The 26,418-nt window shown below is 39.3% G+C and overlaps 1 protein-coding gene across 2 annotated transcripts in view; it reads left to right on the top strand.

Annotated features, from left to right (window-relative positions):
• Positions 1-13,431, top strand: part of ACTR2 (actin related protein 2) — a 32,851-nt gene extending 19,420 nt beyond the window's left edge. For both annotated transcript variants that reach the window (XM_019718100.3, XM_019718094.3), the window contains 4 exons: positions 1,591-1,740; positions 4,648-4,793; positions 8,208-8,340; positions 10,738-13,431. In XM_019718100.3, the coding sequence (XP_019573659.1) occupies positions 1,591-1,740; positions 4,648-4,793; positions 8,208-8,340; positions 10,738-10,908 (600 nt within the window). In that variant the 3' untranslated portion in view covers positions 10,909-13,431. The remainder of the gene's footprint in view (positions 1-1,590; positions 1,741-4,647; positions 4,794-8,207; positions 8,341-10,737) is intronic.
• Positions 13,432-26,418: the final 12,987 nt, after the last annotated feature.

Raw genomic sequence — 26,418 nt, 5'->3', positions numbered from 1 at the left:
AAAAGAAAATGTCATAGAAATTAGATTTTGTAGTTTATGTTTACTGACTTAACACAAAGTGAATGTATAACTTTAGGATTCTAGCACATCTTCTGCACCAGTGGAGAAATGACCCAATTACCCAATTATTCATATAAAAATCCATATGAGATTTACACACATGATCTCTGGTATCCTAATGAGAACACATTATTGCATTACATAATTATATTTGCTGTTCCCAAGGAAGAGATAGACAGATATTTCAAAGATGGAAGAGACCCTAAAACTGCCTTGAACAACGTAGGCAGCCTTTTCTGCCATAAAACCTTTCTTTGAACAGATATACATTAAAGCCATCATCTTGGTTAGGTTACCTGTTCTTGTCCTTTCCCACAAAATACAGTGATAGCAAATTAATGGTATTTGATTAAAAACGGGGCCCAGATGTACCTGACTTTAATATTTAGTAGTTTTCATGGAACATATCTAGTTTTTAGTGTTTGCTATTTTAAAGTGTACTTCTGACTATAATTAGTTATACTTTTCTTTAAAACGTTGCTGGAGAAAGTATATGATGTTACTATTTGGAGGCATGTGCAATTTTAATGTTAAAAAAGTTTAGAGTATTGTCTGTACCCGAATTCTGTAGTTAGTGTATCTTCTCTGGGTCAGTGGCTCTCAACCAGGGACGATACTGCACTGCAGGGCTATTTTGCAATGTCTGGAGACATTTTTTGGTTATTAAAACTGCAGGAATGCTACTAAACATCCTGCAAAGAACAGACCCCACAACAAAGGATTATAAAGTCCAAAATGTCATTGCTCCTGCTGTTGAGAAACTTGTAGGATGATATCTGTGCAACAAATTGGGTTGCATCGTCTTCACCTTTGACACTGGGTTCCTTTAGTCTCATTTAGAGGAATAATGAGGTTAAGTTAGTGAGAGTTATAATATACTCATTGTAGGCCAAAATTCTGCCCTAGGGTCACCACCAAAGGAATTTCCAGTGGCGTTCTTATGAACATAAATACTAAGATTAGGGGATTTATTTTTTAGAGTTTTTATATAAAGAGTTCAGTTGTGTTTATGATGCATTTTTTTTTCTTTCTATCAGCAGATTCAATTATCTTTTCATTCATTTGTTTAACAAAGTCTATTGCCCATCTAGTGTATGTCAGACATTATACTACAAACTAGGGGTAAAGCTTTCTAAGACCTAGGGGTAGTATAAACATAGCATTAATTGAGCAAATTGTAGATTATAGCACTCTGGTACTAAAATAATATTTATTAATAGACTTTTGATTGTTTATCAAAACTGTCTACATATTAATATTCAAACAGTACTCTTTTAAAAACTAGCTTGTTTTTCTAGCTCGTTTTACCTGTTACTCGTAAACTGTTAATTCTGTAACTCTGTGAAAATGAAATATAAATGCTTCTATGGCAAAGTAATGTCCGTTTCTGAAATATTCTTTAAGAGCTAAGGATCCACGGTCTGTTGCATTTGTTATTGATGGGACATATTTAGTGAGCAGTAATAGCTTTTGCAGAGTTGAATTCATTCAGGTTAATTATGAATTTACTGTTTTGTTGTTTTGTATCAGCTGCTGCTGTTGCGAGGATACGCCTTCAACCACTCTGCTGATTTTGAAACAGTTCGCATGATTAAAGAAAAATTGTGTTACGTGGGCTATAATATTGAGCAAGAGCAGAAACTGGCCCTGGAAACAACAGTATTAGTTGAATCTTACACAGTAAGTATTTCCAGTGTATGATAGGTATATGGTTTTAAAATGGACAACCATGATTATTGCTGTGTGCTTAAAGGAGGCTTTCTTAGAATCCAGTATTTTTGTTTGGGGTGTTGTAATATGTATATGCGTGACCTTTAATGTCTTTCTATATTAAGATTTTATGATTTAATTATTTTAGGGCACCATATGATGTGAAATAAAGCAAGAATCATAAACTGCTTTTTACCTTAGGATGTAATTAGTTATGAGATGTAATTTTGAGATTCTTGTATCTGGAATTGCATTTTCAACATGTATTTTACAAAATGTTATTTCCCTGAAACGTTTATGGGTATTTCACAAAAATTAAAATGGGGGTCACATTGTCAAATAAGTTTGGGAGTCAGTTTTGCTTTACTGCAGGACTTTCAGAGCCTTTGGTCTGCTGTGAGAGTACAGTATACCTGTTTCTCAACCTTATTAGATTACTGGGCTCTTCAGCATTTCATGGGACTAATAGTGTTCTAAGAAACATTGGGAAGTGGTCATTCTAGAGTAGTATTGCTTTAATTATTCAGTAGTTGGCAGTCTTTTCCTGACTTATGTTGAAAACAAACATAAATTTGAAATTGTAACTAATGAGACTTAGAACCTTGTTATAGCTTACACCAGGGGAGTTGATTCTACTTTAATTTGTGATGTATTGCTATCGTAAGTCTATCTGGATATTAAGTCCTTCCAGATTTCATCTTTGGTCTAGTTATTACTAACGTGAAATTGAGTAATAGGCAATAAAAGCAAGTATCCTTAAACCATTTGATTCATGTAAGCTCTACATATTACAAATATGTGCAAAATAGTCATTTTAAAAATAATTATGCATTTTTATGAGTTACATTGTTTTATTTTTTAAAGATACTGATCCAAATGGGCAATAATCCACTACTTTGCAACTTAATGATTCCCAGATTTGCCCTGGGGATTGTTTCCCGAAATCTTCTTGACAGTTCCTCTAGATTTATAATTTTTCGTACACCTGACTTGTTTGGAAGAAAGTGGCATGTGGCAAAGGATAAAGGAACTAAAACTGTAGGACATGTTTTATTAATGCCCTCCTTTCTCAAAGAATTTGAGGTAGATTACAAAAATGTATGTATCAGTAATAACATTAAAAAACAGTAAACCGATGAGTAAGTGAAGAGGGATAGGACGAACAAATAAAGGATAAGATCTGATGCAAAGAAATGGAAACCATGCAGTCTTAGTAGTTCCTAGGGTACGTGGCTCCAGTGTGGCCAGTAGCCAGAGTTGAGAGAACTCACACCTTCAGAGAAGCTGAAGTGTGAGGTACAGAGATTTTGCTAAAAACAGTCTTCATGTGAAGTTTTTCTAGATATCTTGGGTGATTTTTAAACTCACCTGATAGTTTTTGGGGTTGTTTTTTTTTTAAGGGTGAATGTTTGGATTGGTATGGTTTTTTTTGTTGTTTTTTTGTTTGTTTGAGTGATATAATTTATAAAATGTGATATAATTTATAAAAACAATTCTGGAGTTTTTGAAAATTATGGTTGCTCTGCACGTAGCTGTAAACAATTACAGCAAACATGAAGTAAATGTTTTAAAGAACTTGCTTTGTGGGACTTTATTGAATCGGAAAGTTGATTTTGGAATCTAAATATAATTATTGTAATTATAATAAATAAATATACTGTTAGAAATATTAATGTAAAACTAACTTTGGTATCTCCTATAGAAATGTGTCATATACTGGCATATATAAAAATGCTTGTAACTTAGTTTAGTACAGTGAATTATGAGGTGATTTAAGACAGGATGTTTTTAACATTTTTCATTTAATTAAATATAAACATGATATGACTTAAGAGTTTTCTGCACAAGGTCATGTTGTAACAGTATCTGACTTGTTTAAATCATATTTGCTTAACTTAAAATTAAATAAAAAAATAAAATTATATTAATCTGCTATCGTTTAAAATTTAATAGGATACAACAGAACCAAAGATAGTCTAGATCAGTGTTGCATAAACATTTTGCAGATTAAATGATTTGACAGAAGTTTCTTCACATGATATAAAGTGTTTTGGTGGCAAAAATAATAAAGTTTCACAGAGTAATTATTTGGTGAAAGAAATTACTTAAAATTTTTAATTGAAGGTGTTTATGCTACATGGTAAAAGTATCCATCAAATCACAAATGTGTTAGAGTGGTAAGAGAAGCAGCATTGATAACCAGTGATAATCAAATGCAGTGGTTGGTCAGCGCTGGCTGCCTGTTTATACTTAGCACACGCCCGGAGGACATCATGCACTCACTCAGGCATTGGTGATTTCTCCAAGAAATTCCTCGTATTTTGGGTCATGGCATACCGTGTTTTTTTTTTGTTTTTTTGGGGGGGAACAGGACTTCCCTTTTTTTTATTGGGGAACAGTGTGTACTTCCAGGACTTTTTTCCAAGTCAAGTTGTTGTCCTTTCAATCTTAGTTGTGGAGGGTGCAGCTCAGCTCCAGGTCCAGTTGCCATTGCTAGTTGCAGGGGGCAGAGCCCACCATCCCTTGCGGGACTCGAGGAATTGAACTGGCAACCTTGTGGTTGAGAGCCCACTGGCCCATGTGGGAATCGAACCGGCAGCCTTCGGAGTTAGGAGCATGGAGCTCTAACCACCTGAGCCACCGGGCCGGCCCCATGGCATACCGTTTTTAAAAGCAGAACAGAGTATGATAAAAAACAATGATCTAAATGTACCCTCCCTTTTTTCCTTCAAAAATGTATCTTGGGAGAAATATATTGCTGATAATCATTTTGGTTATAGAATAAATGTGTTTAAAAGTACTACATAGTGTTCTACGGAACACTGGAAAAATTTTAAATAGTTTGCTGACTAATACCTTGTTATTCTTGGTTTCTAGCTCCCAGATGGCCGCATTATCAAAGTTGGGGGAGAGAGATTTGAAGCACCAGAAGCTTTATTCCAGCCTCACTTGATCAATGTTGAGGGAGTGGGTGTTGCTGAATTGCTTTTTAACACAATCCAGGCTGCTGACATTGATACCAGGTAAGTCTGTTATCTCACTCATGTTTTTGAATAGATAAGGCAAAATAGATTTTTGATAGGGTGACACTGGATGTTCGATAGCATTATATCATTGTGTTTCAGCCACTTTAAACTTTTTATTTTGAAATAATTTAAAACTTAAAAGTTGCTAGAATAATAAAGAGAACTCATGTATACTCTTAATCCAGTTTCCCGTTTTACTAATTTGAATGTTCTACATATCTGCTTTATTATCCCCTCTTTTTTTCTTGAGCTATTTGAGAATAGGTCAAATGCATATATTCTCTTTACTCCTTAATATTCACTTTGTATTTCCTAAAATTGAAGATAATTCTCTTGTATAGCTGCAACAGTTATCAAGTTTAGGAGATTGATTACTGATAAATACTTTTATCTACCATCCATATTTCAATTTTCATCCACTGTCTTAATAATGTCCTTCATACAGTTTTTTCTTTTCTTTAGTAAAGGATCAAATCTAGGATCAGACATTGTATTTAGTTGGCGTATCTCTTAGTCACCTTTTACCTGTTACCATTCCTCAACTTTTCATGATATTGACATCTTTGCACAGTACAGGCCAATTATTTTAGAGAATTTTTCTCAATCTGGCTTTGAATGTTTCTCATGATTAGATTCAGGTTACGCATTTTTGGCTAAAATACTACATATGTGAAATGTCTTCCTCAGGGATCACATCCAGATGTGATGTGTGTTTGCTCCTTAGTGGTGATGTTAGTGTCAAGCTCTTAATACAGTTTCCTGTTTGCTCCACTGTATGGTTGTTCTGTAAGTCATTTGTGGGAAAGTACTTTGAGACTGTAAATCTGCTCCTCCTCAAGCTCTGTACCCCACCCCTTTTAGCATGTATCGATGATTCTTGTCTAAATCCATTTTTATTGTGATGGTAGTTAAAAGGTGATTTTCTAAATTCATCATTCCTCCTTACTTATATAAGTCAGCATTCTAGCAAAAGGAAGTGCTTTCATTTTGCCTTGTTTTGTTTATTGTCAGTATGGATTCATGACTTTTTTCCCAGTGGGTTACAATTTATTAGTCTTTATTTATTTTGACGTTCAACTTGTTCCTGATTTGGCTAATGAAAGTCCCTTCAGACAGTCTCCTATGTCCTTTGATGTGCCCCCATATTTTTTTGAGCCCATTGCATTTTGTGGCACCGGATATCCCTGGCTCAGTTTTAATTTTGTTTTTTGAATAGGTAGAACATTAACAGTAGTCAAAACTACCTTAAAGAGTATACTTAGGAGTATTACTCTCCCCACCGCTTGTCTTCCACCCTCGTCCTCCTCTCTCTTATGAGTAAATCGTCTCATTACTTTCAGATTTATCCCGTCCGTGGTTTTTATTTCCTCTTACACAAAACGTAGTATAAGCAGTATACCATAAATACTCTTTTACACTTTGCTTTTTGTTTTGTTTTCTTTAATATATCCTAAACAATCCTATACCATTTCTTAGGAATTGTCTTCATTCTTTTTTCCAGTTGCATTCTTTTTTTCAATGTATACACATCGTGGTTTATTCAGTGACTCGTTATTTAGGTGGATTCCAGTATTTGTGTTGACAAATAATGCTGCAGTTGATAACCCTGTGTACACTGTATTTTTGTATTATTGGGCATGTATGTTCTGAAAATATTTCTAGAGGGGGAATTTTGGGGTCGAAGGGTAAATGGATGTAGTTTTGTTATCACCCAGTTCCCCTCTAATGAGGTTGTATCATTTCTCATTCCCACCAGTAAGTACTATATGAAGGCACCTGTGTCCCCACAGCTTGTTCACAGAGTTTGTCAACTTCTTTACTTATATGCTAGTCTGATAAGTGAGGAATGATATCTCAGTGTAGTTTTAATTTACATCTCTCTTAAGAGTGAAGTTGAACATACTTTTCTATGTTTAGGGCCATTTTTATATCTTTTTCTGATGAATTATCTGTTCATGGCTTTTGCCTGTTCTTCTATAGAATTTTTGTAATTTTTTCCCCCTCAATTTTTAAAATTCTTTGTATATTAGCTCTTTGTTATCTGTTGCAGATATTTTCTCCCGATTTACTATTTGTCTGTTGCTTATGGTGTTTTTAGCCATACAAAAATTTTTATTTAGTTGTATAAAAGGTTTATAATCTTTTATTACATCTAGAGTTTGAGTCATAGTTAGAAAGCCCTCCTCTATACCTAGGTTATTGAGGAATTCAGAAGCATTTTGTAAAGCAAATGTTTGCTTACTTGTTTTTGTAACCCTGACTTAAATATCGACCTAATTTTTTTGAGTAGCTGGGGAGCAGGATACTAATGGAAATTAATAAAAATAGCAATTGGCTTATAACAAGCTATAAATCTAACGGAAGATGATCAAAAATCTCATCTAGACATCTTAATTATAAGTTCTCATAACAAATTAGGTAGATGATTTTTCCTTTGATTTAATGAGCATTAATGCATTAATAGCAAAATTGTATTTAAAAGCACATTCTTTTTGATGGTGATTAAAGTTTTGGCATTCCTAAAGCACTTGAGTCAAGTTCAGTAGCCTCTCCACAGACCTGGCATTGCAAAGGAGCACAGCTCCAATTTTGTTTGTGTGTGTGTGCTACATATTGAAAGCTCATGGGTACATGTCACATGGAGCCATATTTAACTGCTTGGCATATCTGCACTCACAGGCATACTTCTGCAATTAAAACAAAAAACACTGTTCTTCTAGAAGCTAGAATTACAATGGCCTGAGCCATTGAGAACCTGGAAGTAAGCAAAAACCTGGAAGCCAGTTTGAATGAATGAGGCCCAAATGGATGTCCCTTAGCTCCTGAACTTCCGTAGGAGAGTTCCTTAGACCCTCCCTCAGATGATATTGCTTTTACTACATATGTAGTTATTTTAGATTTGATTGTCTGGTATCATAACCAGCAGCATATTTAAGGAAGGAGGAGAGAACTGTAAGAAACAGACACATCAATCTAAGCAGAAATAACAGCGAAAGCCTCAAGGCAAAGGAACAAAAGGGAAAACTACAGAAGGCAAATGGAAAAATTCGAAAGAACTGGAGTCTTAGTAGAATATGGTTAATTAGAGTAAACAGCCACATCTCAGAGGTTGCAGGAAAGCCCTTTGATAACACAGCCCAGATACTGTGGAATGTTAACCGTGGTCATTATTAAAAGACTCAATTATATCTGCAAGAAAGTGTGTCACATGCTTTAGAAGGATTTTTATCAACATTATAGCATTTTATATGTAAAGAGGGGTTGTTATCAATAACAATAGTAATAGCAAACATTAAGCCTGGCGATTTATATGTTAAATTTTATTTATTTCCCAGCAACCCCCTGAGGCTGACATAAAGAACAGAAACTCTGAAACCCCAAATGAGTACCTATTGTGGTGTGTCTTTCTAGATCTGAATTCTATAAGCACATTGTGCTTTCTGGAGGATCTACTATGTATCCTGGGCTGCCATCACGGTTGGAGCGAGAACTTAAACAGCTTTACTTAGAACGAGTTTTAAAGGGAGATGTGGAAAAACTTTCTGTAAGTATCAATCAATAATCCAACTGTTTTGAACATACTTTGAAAACCCTGTAAGTAGGTTAGCTTGTGAATCTTGACACCCACCAGAGGGCGCAAGAAGTCTTCCTAAACAAATCCCTAAGGCAGTCAAGTACAGCCTTGAAGAGACAGGAAGAAGTAAATGATTCAAGGTAACGCTTTGTCCCAGAATGGTCAGACCTGTGGTCGCCTCTGTCTATATTCAGTGGATGGAGACGACTAAGTCCAGGGCCAGACGTTCTGGTTCATCTGTGATGAACAGCCTAGAATCGAGGTGCCTCTGAGTACATAGGAAGAACCTGCTCTACTATGGAGGGAGAAATGCAGCACTTGGTGGGCTTGTTTTTTTAATCTTTTTGGATTTGTGATCAGCCTTTAATGCTACTCTTGGACTGTGTCATATTTCTGATTCTAGGTTCTGGCTATTTCTTGCACATGTCTTAATCTCCCCAGTCAGATGGTAAAACATCACGTCTCCAATTCTTTTGCATCCCCATCAACTATCATAGCTTTTGAAAAGACTTTAATTGGTAGTTGTTGACATGTAGAATAAAAGGAAAATTTTAAGCTAGTATCTAAGATTGATGATTGTTTGACATTTATTTTTTTTTCCCTACAAACTGGACTATGTGAAGTACACTATATACTATGCATTCAACCAAGATCATTAAGACTGGGGTGGTGAATAGACTGTTGGGGGGTGGCGGCGGGAGAAGAAAGGTGGATGTAGAAAGGCAGCTTCAGAGGCTCTGAGGAGGGAGCAAGTGGTAGAGGTTTATAAACTAGAGGAGGAAGAGTGAAACGATTGTCTTGGAGAGAAGAGAGAGAGGAGAGAAATATAATGTGATTGCCAAGTCGCACTAAAGGGCCCGATGAGGTAAGTGATGTACTTAAAGTAAGATGCTGAGTTTCTCTCCTGTAGTGTTCAGGTGCTTGAGGGCAGGAACAAGGAGACAGTTGATCAGCTGAGTTGGATTTTTGTCAAGTGAGTGTGTGAGGGAGAGGACAGTCACTAAGGACAATGTCGGGAAATGATGGGGCATGCACACACCTGCAGTAAGAGCAGGTACAAGTAGGAATCACCTGGGGATCTGTAGGTGACTTGGGCAAGGCGTGGTGGATGGAGTGGCCTATAGACATCTCAGAGGGGCTGTGGGGTGTAGGGAGGAGGCAGAGCAGCAGCAGCAGTGAAGAAGAAGAAAAATTCCTGTATGCAGTCCTCCTGGGTTAGGAAGGTACAGTGAGAGAAGCAGCCGCCAGCTGCCTCGGGGCCTGCCCGAGCCCTCCCTTAGAGCAGGGGTGGCCCACCGCAGCTCTTGCCCAAACCTGCTGGTTTTTTAATAAGTAGCCAGGACCATTCTTTTACAGAGTGTTAACCTATTGTCACATACTATCTGTGGCTGCCAGAGAGACCTGCAAAGCCTCAAGTATTTACTGTCTGGCTCTTTACAGAAAGAGTTTGCTGACCCCTGCCTAAGAGCAAAACAGTAATTCGAACAGTTAAACCAATAGATTAGCCTCAGAATTGATTAATAAGTAACTGGTGTTTTAATATGTCATCCTACAGTTCATTTACGTGACATAAAGACAGTTACAGAATGACATAGTTACTTGGAGTCTTTTCTTTCCGCAGGATTTGTGAAACTGTAAATCAAACTGCACCTCATTTTAAGGTTTCTCTTTTAGGTGTTGACTGACCGAACAGATTGAGGTGTGTCCTTGTTAGAAGTTAGTCCTGGCCATAGAGCATAACACTTTTCCCACTTCTCTTTCATTTTGATTACTGTGTTCATTTTTTCCAATATCCCTGTGATTTATTTTGACCATATTTGGTCTTTTTGAGACTATTTCATTTGCATTTGAGACAGCAGAAAGTAAGCTTTGCTTATAAGAAAAGAACTTCAGTTTTACTCTATTTCATGGGACTACAATCATGAGACCTTGAAGAAACCATAGAAGTCCTTTTATCCAAGCTTCGTTTGACAATCAGCTGAGTGACTGACCCATGCGGTCATCCACCCTTTTGATGGGAAAAGCTGCCACAATCAGAACTGTCGTATTTGGGCTTCCCGTAGGGTGATCGTGGAATTTATCATTCAAATCAGAACACTTTTGATGGGTGCTGTTATGAATAATGATGGGGTGACAGGTGTAAATCACGACTATTCTAAGTACACTGGGGACGGATGTGTGATATCCTAGCTATGAGCTTTGGGCAAATTCTAGAATGTCTCTATATGTCAGATACCAAATCCTGCTGTCCTACTTACATCACAGGACTTTTGTGAGAATGCAACAAGAGAATATATGAAAAAGTCATGTTTAGAATGCAGAAAACACTATGCACATGTGACGTTTTATCATCTCTTTCTCCTTTAGAAATTTAAGATTCGCATTGAAGACCCACCCCGCAGAAAGCACATGGTGTTCCTGGGTGGTGCAGTTCTAGCAGATATCATGAAAGACAAAGACAACTTCTGGATGACCCGACAAGAATACCAAGAAAAGGGTGTCCGTGTGCTGGAGAAACTTGGTGTGACTGTTCGATAAACTCCCACATTTGTTCCCATCACACCCCTAATGCTTTCTTTTTTCCTTTATTGCCAATCTTTGAACTCATTCAATTCCAGGACATGGAAGAGGCCTCTCTGTGCCCTTTGACTGGAAAGGTCAGGTTTTATTCTGGTGTCTTGGGGAAGCTTTATTAAATTTTTGTTAATGTGGGTATATCTTGACTGTTTAATTCAGCCACTTCCCTACATACACAAGAGAGGGCAAAGGGTCCTGTCTGCTGCTTTGTTTCTTCTAAGTAGGCATTGAGATCATTCCTGTCGGCTTCCTATTTTCACTTGACTGCTCTAACGCTGCTAGTTTTAGCACAGTAGGCGGTATGCCTTTATTAGCATAAGAAAAAAACTTAACAGGAGCTTTTACATATTATTGGGGAGGGGGTGGTAAGGGCTGAGCAGGCAGCTGCTGAACCATTGGTGGCATTTCCTCTAGTGTGTCTTGCAGTGGTTACTGGTACAGATTTAAGTACCTTAAAGCTCTGGTATTAACATTTTAGGGAAATGTTAGGCTCAGAACTAAGGTGTTTGGGGTGGGTTTTGCCTAGGGGTGGGGGGGGTCTTTTGATTTTTATTTTTGAGTTTTTCTGCTCGGGGGTACTACATAAGATGAACTTTATTTACAATACTTTGATTTGGCAGGTTTTCTTCTTCTTTTGGTCTGCCTGGAACTGTTTCCATATGATATAAAAAACAAGTATAGTATTCCATTACCATGTGGCTTAGGGACTTGTTTTTTAAAAATCAACCATGTTATCTGGGACTAGACTCCTTAGAAATCTATCAATGGAAAAGTAACATTTAAAAAATGCTTTTAGAAATTCAAATTACAGATAAAAAAATGTGCTTAAGAGCTGGTATTTTCTAAGTACGTTTGTTTATACCAGAAGCATTAAGGTAACCCGGTGCCAAGTACCATTTTTGCAAATTATTCTTTTATAAGCAACTGACCAGTGCTTATTTAATAAAAACAGGTAGCTACATATAAATAATTACTGGCAGTAGGTTATAATTGTTGGGTTAAAAATAACATTGAAATATGGGACTTGTTGCCAGTTGAGTAATTTTCATTAGTTTTTTGTTTTGATTTGAAACCTGGAAGTGGAATGAAGTTTGACTATTTAAAATGTTGCCTCCCCCCAAAAAAAATCAAGATTTAAGTTTGTATCTGTACTGAAAAATTAATCATAACTACTAAATCTCAGCCATCTTACACTTGAAGGAAGAGTTGTTGGTAATTTGTGAATGTTAGCAGACTTTCCTGCGTGTGTCAGAAAATCATATTTATGAATCCTGTCAGAATTGCTTGATACCTGAAAACATATCTAGTATTCAGGCTTGAATTCTTTCTAAATTTTAAAAATAAAGTAATAAATTGTATCATGCTAAGTAAAAATGCAGATTCTGGGAAAATGGTTTTTGGGTTTTCTTTTTATTTCAAAACATTCTTTACTGGTAATGAAAGAAGAAAGCTTTGCTTTGAAAGGAGAAGCTTATTTTTTGGGCTGATTGCAATTGGAGAAATTACTGGTTTTAGAATCTCTTTTGTGAGAAAACTTAAAAATCAGTTAATATGAAATAAGCAGCAAAAGAAGGTTAGTTTTAATTATGCAGCTTCTGTTAATATTAAGTATTTTTTCTCTGTTTTACCTCAATTTGAACAAATGAGAGAAGTTTGCATGCTGGACATGCTTTGTACGTGTGCATAGCCTATGAATAACATCTACCAGATTTTAGGGACATAGATGTCAGTCACTCTGGAATTCTGAAGTGTTCCTAAATCACGTTCTCAGAAATCCCCCCGGCCTATTGAGTCATGGCCTTGCTAAAAGACAGTGTAGGACCAGTACCTACTAGCTGTTCATTTCAGGTAAATGGATTGACCTTGGCCTTTGGTCATGATTATAAAATATGGGGGTAGAAAACAACAAACAGTGGGATGAGCGCTTAAATAAATCAAGGAGACTATTTATCATCTGTCCCTTGACTGTAGAATTTGGTTTTAATTTCATGATCTGCTAGCAAACATGACATTAAAATGGTGTATTAATATATATATATATAGTATAATTTTTAAATTCCATTTTATAATTTTCCTAGCCCAAGGTGATCTAACGCATTTAGTAATTTGGGGGGTGGGAGAATTATTGTGTTTAATTGGAGTTGTCTGGTATGAGTTCCTAAGAAATTTTTTTTCTTTTTAAAAGAGATGTGATATTTAGCTCTTGAAAACCAGTGTCATTAAATTTCCAGTAATAATTAAAATTCTCTCCTTTTAAAATCAGAATTGCCAATGCCTTGACCTCTGAGAAAGGTTTCTTAGAAATGGTTCCTACATTTAAACTTTTTTCTTGAAGACGTGATATTGGATGTTGACTTTACACAGTTCTGAGCACTGTTAATAATATCTGGAAAGTATTTTGAGAGATCAATGGAAAGTTAAACGTTCTGAATGTAATGAATACACTTTTTGATTCAGAAAATAAAATCAGATTTTTCAAAGTAAGTTTGAATTTTGTCTTTGTTTTCCTCTTGATAATTTTTAGTTTCATTTTCTTATTTTTATTTTCATTTTTGCTAATGCAAGATGGGTTGACAACTTTATGCTAGTTATTAGGCAGAGTTCAGTTCAGTGTTCTATTGTTTGACCAAAATACCTCTTTATTTCTGGTATGAATTTTAAATACATAAAGGGGGAAAAAAGAGCAAATTAGAGCTACCGCTGTATTAGATATTTCTTTTCCTCAAGCAGACTTTTGTTTCCAGGCTTTCATAGTACTGGGAATGGTAGCTATACCTGTATGGACTGTGCCTCTTTTCAAAGATATTTTAGCTTATCTGCAGACTTTCAGGCATATTTTTAATAAAACAACTAAAGAAGGATGAAAATGTATTAAACTGACCCTTTCTTGCTTTTATACTTGCCTTTGAGGATGGATGCTGGTGAGTAGACTTGTGTTTGTTTTTCCCTCAGGAACTTGTATGCTTGAACCTCTCTTCTCCCTTCATGGCCAGAGTCCCCCAGGACCTCCTGAAGTTTGCCTCTGGTGTCTTTGATCCAGTCTCTTCTTAGTTGCCAGAAGTATAGTGTGATAGCTATCTCCACATGTTAACAGAAGAAGAAAATACTGGGCACTGCAAAAAGTGTCCTTCTGAATGGAATGAAAGTCTAATTTTTTTTTCTTTGACCCACAGACTTTGACCACTGTACAATTGAGTGCATTTATTCACTGTACTAATTTTAGAACCATCAAAGAAGTTATCCAAGTGAACCATAAACTCAAGGATCGATTTTAGCTCAGTAACATGCTATCTACCCTTGGGCTAACTGGTCAAACTGCCCACAGTACCTGGGGTATTTGTAGATTTGTTATTTTTCCTCCAGGTCAAATTCTGTGACCTATTAAAAGATTGAAAATGCTTCATCAGAGCAGAGGTAAGTGGAGGAAGAGGGAGGAGAAAGCATATGTGTACTTATTATAAGTATCCCAATTTATAACATGTTATGTGCAGATATAAAATATCTAACTGGGTAGGGGGAATCCAAATGATTTCTCTTTGAAAGAACGGAGTTCCTGTCCTGTGTCAAATCTACACTCAGTTCCTTCCACCTACCAGAGTGAAAAAAGAACGGACTCTGCAAATAATTTATTTTGAAATAGAATAATTAGTATTTTAACTGTGTTTGTGTTGACCGGTTGAAATGTTTGAGTTTGGAAAGTGCAGAAACTAATCACGAATAATACAGTATAGTTTTCAAGTCCACGGTAGATTCCCAATGGCCTTTTGCCATTAACATCAAGTTGAGCTTCTGCCTGATGAATGCTTTTTCTTAAGGTTAGTGAAAAGAAAACTAGTGAGCCCCTTTGTCCTTCCTTGAGTAGAGGCATGTAAAAAGAAGGCCCCAATTCTCAAGAATAAGAATTCTATGCATATAAAAAATTAATTATAAATATTTGTATTTTTATATTTTGATACTTAATTTAAATATTTGAAATATCAATATCAAATAAAGGTTGACATTTTAAGCAATTCAGGAAATTCTGAAGTTAAAAGCTGCCACAATATTTGGTCTTTTTGTTAAATGAGTACCTTGATGTGCAGAGGTTGGGATTTTTTTTAGACATAAAATGTGCACACACAAAAATTGCAAAGCCAGTCATTAGAAAACCAAATCTAAGGATTTCCTGAGTGAGAATTCTATTAACTGTTTTTAGATTGTTATATTTTGTGCGAACTTAATGTTTGAAGAGTAAGAAATTTGGGGCTTAACTGAGGCTCACATGTCAAAAGTAAGTTGATAATACACATTTGACCTTTTGATTTGAAACCTTGAATCTACCTTCAAAGAGTGTGTGTGTGTTTTCATTCATAGACCTACATTTTTTTTTAATTTATTGGGGTGACAATTGTTAGTAAAATTACATAGATTTCAGGTGTACAATTCTGTAATACATCATCTATAAATCCCATTGTGTTCACCACCCAGAGTCAGTTCTTCCATCACCATATATTTGATCCCCCTTACTCTCATCTCACACCCCCCATCCCCCTTACCCTCTGGCAACCACTAAACTATTGTCTGTGTCATAGACCTACATTTGAAGGCTTCTGGCATTAAATTTAAAAACTATTGAAAATGAATGTAGGGGCGGCCGGGTGGCTCAGTTGGTTAGAGCACAAGCTCAACATCAGTGTTGCCGGTTCAATTCCCACAAGGGCTAGTGAGCTGCGCCCTCCACAACTAGACTGAGGACAATGAGCTGGAGCTGATGGGCCCTGGAGAAATGCAGTGCCCCAATATTCCCCAATAAAATTTATTTTTTAAAAAATGAATGTAGGTTTGGAACCTAAGACTAATGACTAGGTACAACTCAAATGACCTTGATGATCAAGTAGGCCATTTTGTTTGTTTTGTTTTTATTTAGCATTTTAGGTGGAATTTAATATGTTAAGTATCCTATAGGAAATTGATGTAGCTTGAGTATAATTACCTAAATTTTTTAAAAAAGATTTTATTGGGGGAGGGGAACAGGACTTTATTGGGGAGCAGTGTGTACTTCCAGGCCTTTTTTCCAAGTCAAGTTGTTGTCCTTTCAATCATAGTTGTGGAGGGTGCAGCTCAGCTCCAGGTCCAGTTGCCGTTTTCTAGTTGCAGGGGGCACAGCCCACCATCCCTTGTGGGAGTCGAACCGGCAGCCTTCGGAGTTAGGAGCATGGTGCTCTAACCGCCTGAGCCACCGGGCCGTCCAAATTACCTCATTTTTTAAAACTCGAATTATTTGCTCCTGTATCTCTCACTAGGAAGTCAGAATCACATGGTGTGTTTTAAAAGTGCACTGTTCCTGAGCCTCTCTCTGGACCCACCGAATTTGACTCTGGGGCCTGGGGCCCGAGGAATTAATTGCCTGTTCTCCAGCTGCACTGACGGACCTGCCCCCGCCAAAGCTCTCTTGCGCCTGCTCTATGGTATTAACAGGCCAAGCAGGCTCCAACGTGGGAGCCGCTCCCCTGGGCCCACACCTGCCTGCCCTCCCCTCGCTCTTCTGAAACTCGTGGAGCTTTTTTAGCAAATAGTTTCAGATGTGCAATGGGGACAGCCTGTGTGCCCTCCACCCCCACCCCCCGCCCACCATGCAAGTCCTTAGTTCAGGCGGGTGATAATACCCTTTACTCAAAATGCAGATTCTTCTGGGAAGGTTAAAGCACCAGCAGTCATTTACACGTCTGTGTGAATGAAAAGCAAGTCCAGTGACTCCCAACTGACACCTAGTGAAGATTAGCAGCCCTGTGATTTGAGAGCACGTTTGGCTTACAGAGTGCCCTGGGGACACAGGCAGACTCCCAAGGAAAAGTAGAGGTTATTAAAGCAAGTCATGTTTTAGGGACCTGTGTAGATGGGGGTTGGGTGCTGGGAATGGTGAAATAACCAGAGCAAACTAATTTCAAAATCGTTTTTAGAGATGTTTTCTCCTCACTTCTGACGTGCACAGTTCCCAGCGCCCTGATCTCAAGCTAGTACAGCTCGTGAGACAATTCAGCTGCTTGGTAGATTAAAATGATTTGTAGTCTGGCCAAAGGTCCCACCTACTAGAAGTAGCTTTACTTCTGGAGAGGAAATATCTGTGTTTCAAGTTCCACGCAACTGACATACAAATGAACTCTTGGATGCAACTTGGAGACCACCTAGATATAGTTCCTTCAAGTTTTGATTTTTTAAAAATATAAACCCAGTTGGTTCCAAAATTTGGAACTTTGGAATTTTTAAAAAATTTTAGTTGATAGAAGAGAGAAACAAAAGCTTATCCCCTGCATTTACTCTTAGAATAAGGAGAGCAGGAGGGAGGGGGCGTGCAGCTACTATATATTAAAATTAAGTAACCAGCTGCAGGTGAGTACATGAACGAGGGAAAAGAAGTAACCAGCTGCATATAAGGCAAGTGGTTAGCTTTTCCGTGCAGGAATTCTCCCTGAGAAGAAGTTTGATGGATCCTCTGGGTGAGTAGGAAATAACTTGTATCTTCTGAACCTAATTCTACAGCCCATACGAATAAGCGTTAGAATTCCCTCTTATCAGAGCGTGTGTAGTTGACGCTGGATGCATTTTCCTGCATATTTCATTCCTACTGTTCTCGCTGTGAAAGCTTTTCTTAAATTTTCAGTTCCACTCTAGAGCACACAGCAAATATACTTCAGCCTTTTAAGCACTACCTCTGAGGGTACCGTTAGCCGAAAACATTTATCAGATGTTTAGAAGCCTCATTTGATCAGAAGGTTTGCCCTGAAATTTGTCCCAAAGTGGAAGTGTTTACTTGTTAATAATGACTAATCATCATTTTACTGATTGCTATAAATAAATTTCTTCTGAGTTAAAAATTGACTGAAAAATCACAAGTTCCCTTAAAGTAGAATGCTGTTTATAATGTGGATTTGGGGGGTATCAATGTTTGCTATTTGTCTTTTCTCAAACACACAGGTGAAGGTGGTGCTAGGAAAACTATCTTCTGACTTCAAGCTATTCTTTTAAAATGGTGTGACAATTTCATGTTTATTTCTTTAGTTTTGGTTCATTCTACCAATTTCAAAGAGTTAGCTGGAAATTATGTTTTTTTCCATATCCTATATGTCCACTCTTTTATGCCGTCCACATTTTTTTCTGTGCATACCATTCAAAAGAAGCTAAGATGTGTGGTGTGAGCCACCAAAAGCCCTCTCTTTGGTGCTTTAAAAACAATAAGAAGGGCTTCCTTGAGTTTTCTAAATGAAAGTTTTCTTGCATTTGTGGGTCTTTTGAACAATCTGTGAGGGGAAAGATTTATGGAATGCAATTCCCATGTTTTAAAAGTCTAAAGAGGTAGGAATTATGGTGGTGGCTCCCACCCCCAATCCCTCTGTCAAATCATTGAGACTGGAGAACCCTTGAATATGGCCCAGGTCACAAAAACCTTTGCTGTCCCCAGGCTCCCTGCAATGACGTGATACAGTGAAATACTAAAGGGCACCTCAAACTCTTAGAAAGCAAGGTTTGCTAACTGGCAGCCTAAACCAAATGGTAGCTCGCACCACCGGCTGATCTTATGCAGAAGCTGGGACCGAGGGAGGGACTTTTCCCACTAAATTTCAGTCCAGTTATTACTTTCAAGAATGTATCCTGTTTTCTTTGTGCTTGGGGCTTGTCTGCTAAAATAATTAGCTGTGAGGCAGACAGGGAAAGAACTGCACCTGCAAAGGCAGGGTTAAGTTGACAGGAGATCAACCCCTCCCTTGACTCACAGCTGCCCACCCTGCAAGGAGCAGAGCTTGCCAAGAATATCCACACTGATTTATGGGGGAGAAATGAGGAAACCATTTACCCCAGATATCTTGGATTTGTGACAATATTGGTGTAAACTATTTCCAGTTAGACCACGAGAGAATTCCAAGTCTCGGAGGTATTCCCTCTCTCCCACCTTCACCCCCCTGCCTCTCCTAGCATTTCCAGCAGCCTCAGGCCAGGGGTTCTCAAACTCCAGGGGTGCCTAAGAATCTTGTGGGGAGCTCGTTACAACACTAATACCTGGCTCCGCTTCTCGAAATTGAGGTGACACTCTTCTAAGGGGTCCTTTGCACTTGGAAAAACAAAAATCAGAAACCAGGGGAAATTTGCACAGAATTAAGCTACAGCCTACAGGATTAAAACCTGGGTATATTTTTCCAAAGCTTTCTCTTAATTGGGAGTTTTCTGAGAGAATGAAAATGAAGGCTTTCCCACTTACAACTTAGTGACTAGGGATTCTTGGACTCCTGGTTTCTCTGGCCCCTCTTTCCCTCCCACCCCCCTACCTCTTTCTTACTGTACACCTTGAGAAAATCAGTTTCCTTTATTACTGAGTTAATTTTACTCACAAAGGAAAGTGTTGCCAGTAGTATCTGTTTCAAACGGGCCTTTGTTTTAAATCCCTTTTGGAAAAAGTGCATTTTCCTGCGTGGTGTACTACTGCCTTTCAGAAAACAACGCATCCTAAGCAAGTGTTCATTGAACTTCTAAAGTTCCTTGACTTTCTGTGAGCGGAGCCCATAGGGGTCCTCAGGCTCTGCGTTACTTCAAGGAGCCACATAGAAGCAATAACACAATGATGACGACACAACAGAAAGCTGTCGTGGTCACCCACTAAATACCAAGCACTGTACCTTGAGCACTTTACCAGCATTCTCATGTAATTCAAATAGGAGCTACTAGCTTCACGTGATAGAGGAGAAGACAGATGGCAGGGTAAAGTGACCAGAACAAGGGCTCACAGCCTGGAAGCTGTAGCACCAGAGTTGAACTCAAACATCTCTCCGCTATGTGACTTTGCTTCAATGCCCTATGAAGGTGCCGTGGTCGTCCAAGTCATGTTGTTCTCACTCCCTTTCTGCCTCTTCCCTCACCCCGTTCTGTCTCTCAAAGCCTTCGCTCAGAGGCCCTGGGAAAAACACTTGTCTTTTACGTGCCTTAATTTAACTCAGACAGATATGAGTAGGGTGCCCCCAGCCTGGAGTGGATGACGTCCCAAGTGCCATTATAGAGAGAAGTGCTTTGAGATGAAGTGTCCCTCAAGAGCTTGCTCTTCTGTTTATACCGTGTTTCCCTGAAAATAAGATCCAGCTGGACAATCAGCTCTAACGCATCTTTTGGAGCAAAATTAATATAAGATTTGGTCTTATTTTACTATAATATAAGACTGGGTCTTATATAATGTCATAATATATAATATCATAATATAATACCGGGTATTATATTAATTTTTGCTCCAAAAGATGCATTACCGCTGATTGGTTTGCTACTGTGGTTCCCCGAAAATAAGACCTACGGCTAGGTCTTATTTCCGGGGAAGCACAGTAACAAACCATTCCCATGAAGAAAATTAAGAGGCAGCTCTGGGAGTGAACAAATGAATGGCTCATGGTGGCCACAGGCATTTCGATCCAGAGGAGCTTGTCACACGTTTAGGATTTATCAAGTTGGGACTTCTTTTTTCCTTTGGTAGGCATATCAGGTGTTCATTCTGGTCCCAAGGCTCTGAATTTAGATCAGAACTTGACGAATTAGTCAGTGGAGTTTTCAAAATCTGCACTCACAGCAGGAAAGCAAGAGATGGAAAGACGGTCCGTTGATAAGGTTGCAGTGGCTCCTGGAGTCCAAATGGCCCTTAGGAAGAGCCCTTGGGGGAGGGGAAACATTTGAATCACTTCAGTCTGCTAAGAAGAACTTGCCCTGTGTGGAATGCTCTGAGACTGGCAGTGCAGGAGCAAGTTCTCAGAGTGACCAAAATCGATGGGGGCAACCTAATGGCTGGCTGCAGAGGCTAAAACGTGCCAGAGGGCGTTGCCTTCTGGGAGATGGTAACTCTGCTCCCATGCAGAGCAGCCGGGTCACTTAAGCAGCAGCTAAAGTCCTGGTCTGAATTCAAGGCTGTTTCCCAGCTCTCCAAGCCGTGAATAGCAGTGTTGTTTAAGACAGTCATATTGCTCACATCCCACTTTAGCCAGAAGCAGAGGGAGGAGCCTGGCCCTGGGTCCCCAGTCGTTGCTGCAGGAGGACACAATTAGTGGTTAGCCTATCTCTAAAAGCCCTGGGGAACAAAGGGTAGGAAGGAAGGAAGGAAGTTGTGTAGGATAAACAAAACAAAGCAAGACCCAAAAAAAGCCACAGAAAGTACTTCAGATGTGCAAGGATCTGTAATTCACATACTCCTGGGATAGTTGAGGGTTAGGACTTGGATTAAATGTTTTCACATGAAATGGGAAGACCAAGGAAAAAGTAATCGGAAGGGTGGAGTGCCTGGCTTGGTCTAAAGAGGTCTTGGAAACAGATTCCTCTTATGTTTCTGGATGTTTACACACATCAAGGCCTATACGTAAATTGTTTAAAAATACATCTCTCAAGTTTGGCCATAAGGTCATCCACATTGCCAGTTTGCCTTTAGTTTTCCGTGGCAGTATTAAATGGGTTTTCTGATCTTGTTGAAAAGAATTCATCCCTTTTTTTAAAAAGCTGTGCTGTAAAAGAAGCAAATATGCAGATAAAAACTATGAAATGATCTCTTGAGTGTTCATCGAAACCCATTCCAAACGCAGGCGTCTCTGGCAGACAGTATTTTAGAGTGACTGGGCTGTCGCCGGGTGACTGTCACAATTCAGTGCTTTCACAGCATCAAAGCAGAGATTCCCAGCGATTGTTACTGGGTGCTACACCTCAGAGATGGGTTGTTTTCAACATCTTCTTAATGGCCCTTTGCATAGAACCAAACAAACACCTCTAAAAAGTAGGAGTGGTGGGCATTTTAATAGACTGCTAAATTGTCTCAATATAAAGCGGGCCAAGGATTACAAAGCGAAATGCTATGCTGCGGTTGGAAGTGTCAGCCTCATGCAGCTGTTCTGGTGAGGGGCTTGAGGGCCAGCTCGCATAGGAGCCAAAATTTTTGCAAGTTTTGTACATGTATATGTGTTAAGTTCATTTGAAGATGATCTGTCAAGTTGAACCAACAAACAAAAACAAAGTAGCAAAAATCAACTCACGCCAATGGTAGTTGCAGTTTGTGCAAAATAAGCACATTTGAAATTTTGTGTGTATTAAATCAACTTTGTAGGAAACACATAGTTTTTTTCCTCACTGAATAATGTTATGTTATCTTGTGTTAGTTACAACTGTTTGACCGTAAGGCTCGTGTGTGTAAGATCAGGGGTCCCATTGTTTAAAGATCTCAAGCTGTATGTCCTAGATGAAATGGTGACAGGGGTAAAGCAAGTTCCCCAGACATTCAAGAGAACTTGAAAGGGACCGAACGTCTGCAGTGTGTTGGTCTCCTTCCATTTTTAGAATGGCTCTCAAAATTGGTCTGAAACCAGTGACATTTAAAGTCACTTGTATTTGCATGAAAGTCTCAGGAGTCTTGAATTTGAAGAAGTTGAGTGTTCTGGAGTGTTCTAAGCTGGGGTAGTGTAATATTTTCCCAAGGCAATTCTGTGAAGCCTGAGCCCCAGAAAAATGCCTTACAACTCAAGCATGCTTTGCCGTCCAATGAGTCAGGAAAATGCTGCATAAATGTCCCTTGCAGCATGTTAAAGTCTCCGAGACGTCCTGCAGGAAGGAAGCTGAGTGGACTTCATCTAGTGCAGTCTCTCTCTCTCTCTCTCTCTCTCTCTCTCTCTCTCTCTCTCTCTCTCTCTCTCTCTCTCTGTCATTGCCACTTTCCCTCCCTCCTTTCCTCTCTCTGGCCACCACCTACTAGTACTATGCAAAGTACGCTCTGGAAAACGCTGGTCCTAGCCCTTGGCATAGACACAGTAGCCGCAGCCAAGTCTTGCATTTCTAGGCCCTTTTCCTGATCTGTCAACAGCAGGTTTCAAGGTGCTTGGAAGAGTTGATTACTTCCAGTCTCTTTCTCAAAGCGTCACTTTAGAATTAAGATTTGAGGATTTTACAGATTTTTTGGTGCATATTCAGAGGAAGCCTTAGAATGCCAGGACAATAGCAGATAGGCGAGAGAAGATGGTGACTGAGAAACAAACACAGAGGAGTAATGCATGCAAAGAAAACCTAGAAACTGGGGCTTTCCTGGGTTGACTGTTCCCACTGGCACTGTATTAGTGGACGTTGGTCATAATGCTTGTGGCCACCAAGCATCTTTTGCACTCTCGTCCCATAGTTAGGGGCTTTTCTACATCCTAAGTGCTGCCTTCTTGAGGCAGAAGTCATTAACTCACCCTCCCAGCAGCTCTTGCAGCGAGGCCTTTCCTGGCCAGGGGGCAGCAGAGGCCTGGGCTTTCGGGCACCGTCAGACAGGGCACCGGGGATCCAGTGCCAGTGTCAGAGGTGTGGGCAGCAGAGGCTACGTCCCGAAGGGGCTGTGGTGGGAGTTCCTGCCTGGATGGTCTTCACCTGGGCTCTGGCCTTCTGGGCCCTTCTGTGATCTCCCAAGTAGCCCTGAGTTATTTCTTCTCTTTTCTGCTTAAACCATCCAGGGCAGAATGTGTTGTTTGTAGTGAAATGCCTGAGTAACAGGTATAGCCTGCCCAAAAATGGCTAGGATGCAGTTCTGTTTTAAAACATGCTTAGCAAGGAAGGACACTGGAGGTAGTTCTAAAGCATTTTGTTCAGTGATGCCGCATCTGTTTGTTCTCTCGATGTATAATAAGAGCTCTGTATACTACGTATAACCAAGGCCGGCTCAGTATTTGTCAAATGAAAGACAACTTTCTTATTCAAGTGACAGGCCCCAGTCAGTCCCTCCATCTGGTAGAGCAAGAATCTGACTTAAGATTTTCATAAGAGCAGAAGGTCAGAAGAAAAGCAGAGAATGTACTCCGCCATATCCTGCTGAGTTGTTCTGGTTTTTTTTTCACCCTACAAATATGGTAAGAGTAATAAAATCCCAAATTTCCAGGAAATTTGGAGGAATTTATAAACGGTAATGATATCAGACAAATTTGCCATAGGGTTTTTTCCCCCTTTCTTAGAGGAGTTGGGTGGGGGTAGAGTGGGGAGTGGATTGTGAAGGATGAGAATTTTATTTGTGCCTTCTCCCAAATCAAGAAGTGTTAGACACCAAGAAAGCCACTTTGAAAGTGTTTTCTTTGAGGTCAGAAAACTGGAATTATTTAATGAAATGAAAACAGATTTTTAATTCCCTATCTGCAATGGGGCTTTGCTTTCTGCTGTAAGGAAAATTACAGCAATATTTATTTTTTCTGAACCATCTGAGAGTAGCTTGAGACATCCATGCCCCCTATCTCTCACTACTTCACTGTAGATTTCCTAAGAACAGGATATTCTCTTACCTAGCCAAAGTACAGTTATCAAATTCAAGCAGTTTAATACTGTTACAATAATTTTTTTCTGTTCTATACTCCATATTCCAGTCAATGGGGGGCCCCAAAGCCCGCAATCAGGCCCCAAAGCATTTCCCCCACTCCAGGGCAGAATCAGTCCAGCACCACGTACAACAATGAAATGTCGTGTCTCTCTTGTGTTCTTGATTCTGGAAGCGTCCTCAGCCTTTCTTTGTCTTTTATGATATTGAAACATTTGAAAAACAGAGATCCAGTTATCTCATAAAACGTTCCTCAATTTGGGCTCCTCGGATGTTTCCTTGTGACTGACTAGGTTCAGTTTCTGCAGCCGCAGCCAGAAGACAGAAGGGATAGTGGGTGAGGTCCATCATTTATTCCACTTTGAGCACCTGGTCAATGTGTGGTCAGGTTTCTCCACTGCCTGGGTACCATTTTCTTCTTGCAACAAATAACAATCTGCAGGGTGATACACCTGTCTTTTAAGGGACTGGGACAAACCATGTTAATGGACGAGGCTGCAGAGCGCAGTGGTGAGAACTGGCTTGAATCCCCACTGTGCCATTCACCAGCTGGGTGACCATGGGCAAGTTACCTAACCTCTCAGATCCACCTTTTCTCATCTGTAAAATGGGATAATAATAATACCCTTCCAGTGCTGTTGAGAGGGTAAATATATGAGGTGCTTGGTGCATAGGAAGCAGTCCACAAATGTGAGGGCACTTGTCATTCCTCATACCTTTTAAAAGTTACTTTGAGGGTGGTGATTTGTGGATCTCTTACTGTTGTTTCCAGAGCTATGAAGGGATAGGCAGGGCATGTAAGTCATACAATGCAACACATATGGCATGAGGCAGGACAAACCAGAGTGCCGTGGAGACCCAGGGGGAAAAGTGGGGTGTTCTCACTGAAAATGGCAAGAGCAGGGGGTGGAGGGAGCAACACAACGGCCATCTTGAGGGGCCTGGTCATGCTCAGCTTGAGAGTAAGCTGTAGGTAAAATGACCCACGCGACACAGATTAGGAGACCGACCTGGGCTCCAGGACTCCAGCTTTGCAACATCAAGGACTCAGGGATCTCAGACCAGCGGCCAATGGCAGGCGCAGGGCAGAATCTGTTCTGCCTCCCGCTCACTATGTCCCCGGGGAAAAACCAACCTTTTCTCTCAGCCTCCATTTCCTCATCTGAAGAATGAGGGGTTTGACCAAAGCCATAGTTCTCAGTCCAGGCTGGGCGTTAGAATCAGTAGGGGAATTTTAAGAAAATGCCTGTTCCTGGGACCATCCCCAGACCAAGTGAATCAGAACCCAGACATCGGAATTTTTCAGAAGTTCCCCAGGTGATTCTATTGTAAGTCATATTTGAGAACCACGTGCCTAATCCTAAATGTCCTTCCGAGCCTTCAGTTTCTATGGGTCCACGAATGGGATATTCTGAGGAACTGAATTTTCTGGTGAACTTAGAATTCACCACCAGAAATTCGTTCTTGTTTCTATTCCTATTTTTAAAAGCGTTTCTAAAGGGAATAAGTCAAAATTATCTTGAAGTTCCTTCCAACCTTAATGTTTCTATGACCACATGAGAAGGATATTCTGAGGAACTGGGTTTTTTTTTTGGTGAATTTAGAATTCCACCAAAAATTTTCAATTTTTATTCCTATTTTGGAAAACTTTTCAATTATACAATTTTCTGCCTAGGGAAACAGGGACAATAACTTCATAACATGGGGCGGGGCACTCCATGCCCTCTCCCTACCCACGGCAGACATTACTAATTGATCATGATACTGACCTCTGACTTGCCTTTAAAATCCTTTTCAATCCTAGTCAGCCATGACCAATCAATCAATCGACACTTGAGGTGAAACCTATTTGCCATTCTGGCTATGGTGAATTTAGCTCAATATTTCTTTCATAATAGGTTATCTTTCAAGGCATCAAAGGCAAGACTCCAACCAGCCCTTCCTCCACCCCAACTCCAAGTGCATAGGACTATAGAACAAGAGGTATAGATGGCTGTGGTGGATGTATACTGAGTCTGGATAAAGTTTGGGTATAAATGCATACAAATTTTTATGAAAGTATGCTTTGCTGCCATTTACTTCTCTTTACTTAAATTGAACACAGGGAAGCCAGTTCTGGGGAAATAGCATAGCAGAGTGAGAGCCAGGGTTCAAAT

The sequence above is a fragment of the Rhinolophus sinicus genome, chromosome 2, assembly GCF_057876585.1.
Source record: "Rhinolophus sinicus isolate RSI-liver-muscle chromosome 2, RSI-T2T, whole genome shotgun sequence".
NCBI classification, from domain to species: domain Eukaryota; kingdom Metazoa; phylum Chordata; class Mammalia; order Chiroptera; family Rhinolophidae; genus Rhinolophus; species Rhinolophus sinicus.
The sequence above is the reverse complement of the archived record's forward strand: the minus strand, read 5'-3'. Positions and strand labels throughout refer to the sequence as shown.